This window comes from Anguilla rostrata, chromosome 12 (genome assembly GCF_018555375.3).
Source record: "Anguilla rostrata isolate EN2019 chromosome 12, ASM1855537v3, whole genome shotgun sequence".
In the NCBI taxonomy this organism is placed as follows: Eukaryota; Metazoa; Chordata; class Actinopteri; order Anguilliformes; family Anguillidae; genus Anguilla; species Anguilla rostrata.
Window position 1 is genome coordinate 34,598,711 of NC_057944.1, and position 2,500 is coordinate 34,601,210.

The 2,500-nt window shown below is 49.6% G+C and overlaps 1 protein-coding gene across 2 annotated transcripts in view; it reads right to left on the reverse strand.

The window, feature by feature from the left end:
• Nucleotides 1–2,500, reverse strand: part of pds5b (PDS5 cohesin associated factor B) — a 50,327-nt gene that overhangs the window by 8,893 nt on the left and 38,934 nt on the right. For both annotated transcript variants that reach the window (XM_064302296.1, XM_064302295.1), the window contains exons 27-30: nucleotides 1,576–1,708; nucleotides 1,205–1,324; nucleotides 656–718; nucleotides 272–417 (exon numbers count right to left, since the gene is read on the reverse strand). In XM_064302296.1, the coding sequence (XP_064158366.1) occupies nucleotides 272–417; nucleotides 656–718; nucleotides 1,205–1,324; nucleotides 1,576–1,708 (462 nt within the window). The remainder of the gene's footprint in view (nucleotides 1–271; nucleotides 418–655; nucleotides 719–1,204; nucleotides 1,325–1,575; nucleotides 1,709–2,500) is intronic.

Here is a 2,500-nt window from a genome sequence, read left to right on the forward strand (position 1 = left end):
TATGCCTTTACGCAAAGTCACTCATTAAAACTATACATACATTTCCACATGCAGTAAATATAATTACAGAATAATAATAATAGTAATAACATGCTTAACTGTAAACTTATCACATTGTAGAAAAACAAACAGGACTATGAGCAGAAATGCCACAGCCACATTCACTACCACACTGCCATAAGAGTAATAATAAGTCTACTATTCTAATACGTTCATGCATTATCGTAATGAGCAGCAGGCCTGTGCAGTGCATTGTGGGACGGGTACGGACCTGGCCTTGCTGCGTCCGGGCGAGCTGGGGTTGGAGTTGCTGCTGGCGTTGCTGATGGTCTCCATGCGGGATGACTTGGTCTGCAGCTGCTTGCCCGCGGTGGAGAGGGGCTTGTTCACGGCCCCCAGGACGTTGGCAGCTTTGGGCTGGGGGGGGGGGGGAAAGGGGGAGGGGGGGGGCAGAGAGTATGGCACCGACCCCCACGCCAAAGACCGCTCGTTAATAAGCAACAGAGCCGCACGCTCCAAACGAAACCAAATCGCCACTGAAATGAATCCAATCTGCCGGGGCAGCAGTGTGGAATTCGCACAACATTCACAGAAATGCTGGGTCTACAATCTCCAGCGCGCTCAAAAGACCGTGGAACAGCAAAAATCCTCCTACCTTTCCCGGAGTGAAGAAGGATTTCATTTCTGGAGGGAGATAATTTTTCGTATTGCTGAAATTCTGCAAGGTAGAATAAATTAATTTTTTTTAAAAGAACATTCGTTGACCTATCAGGCTGAGCTGTAATTTTAAACGAAGGCTCGACTCACCGTGGACTCCCACACAAAGGAAAAAAACACCACGCTGGCAGAAAGGTACCATGAACCCTGCATATAGATTCACTCTGATCTGCACAGTTCATCCCTCATTACACCTCCACCGTATGTGTGTGTCTAGCACCTGTCATATCACCTGTACACCTTTCCCCCAGGTACTCACACATATTACACCGACTGCCTCAGACTCTTATTGAAGTTAAATTCATCGCTGAAATTCCACAGCAATGCACAATTTATTAGCAACTCTGCCATAAGCAATCCAAGTGGATCTGGAGAAGGCCAGAAAAATGCTTCCACTAACACTGTCACTTCGATTTTTGTGACACGTTTGATTTTCCTGGTAACGGACAGCGTGGGCTATCCCATCAGGCCTTGCGGGAGCACGCACCTTGTCGGGCTGGGTGAAGTAGCGGGCGGGCAGGACGGGGTCTTTGGGGGACTCCAGGCTGTACGTGGTGCTCTTGGATATGATGATGTTCATGGCCACGTCGCACACCGTGTACAGCTTCTGTGAGGGCGGAATCGCGAGGGCACGCGTTCAAAATACAACCACGACGGGTCAAAAGCGACCGGGTCGATAACTGCAGTTACATAAAGCAGAGCCCCCTCTGTCAGCCGGCGATCGATGGGAAGGACACAGGAGGCGGGGGAGGGGGAGACGCCGCGGCTGCGTCTGCTCTCTGAAGGGCAAGCCCAAGGTCATTCACAGGCGCGCTCACAGGCGCCTTCGCGGCCGAAGCCGCCGCCGCCGGCACGTACCTCGTTTATCTTGGGGTCGTTGGGCAACTGGCCGTCTTTCGTCTGCTTTATGTTCTCCACCATTTTCCGAATGAACGCGTGGCTGTTGTTCTCATTCTTCGCCATCAGGATCTCTAAAACGAACCATAAGGACCTGGGGGGGGGGGGGGGGGGGGAGGCGGAGGGTAAGTATCACAGCTGCAGAGAGCACAGTCACAGCTGCAGAGAGCACAGTCACAGCAGACTGCGCTGCCGTACGAGCTGTACGCTGAGATACGCCTCCCTTCTGTTCACGCGCAGCTCTTACCTGCACACTAGCATCGGCGGTGTTAGCGTAGCGAGAAATGCCATCAGAAGCCTTTACGTTTACAAAGCTGACCAATGCACGCCCGGCAACACACAGCTAAGACCCCATTTACAATCCACCATTAAAAACCTCAGCCGCTCTTCTTAAAATAACCGGTTTGAAAAGTCACGGCCGTCACTATGGCGACTGAACCTGTCAACTGGTTTCTAGAAATGATTGAAAATGATTGGTTATGCTGAATCTGTGCAACACTGAAGTGATTATAGAAGGTTCTTGCTGGGCCATACTGGCCAATGGCGATGTCAATATCGGCCATATTTTTATATTATAGCACAAAGGCAAACTACATATACTGTCCACATATACTGAAGACGTTTCTGACCTTGCTTACTTTTAGAATGCGTAACCAGGCACTGCAGATTTAGAAAACAGTGTGTAGTCTTGGGAAAACATGTTTCTGTTCTCTTTCTCTTCTCAATGTTTGATACTAGCTGAACAAGATTCTTACAGCAAAAATATCCCAAAAGCATTTCAAGAACACCACCAGGTTACATCATCACCTCAAGCCACAATCTTAGCATCAGTCCAACACAGATGAGTTCATCCCAGCCGGCACTGAGACAACCACACATCCCTAAC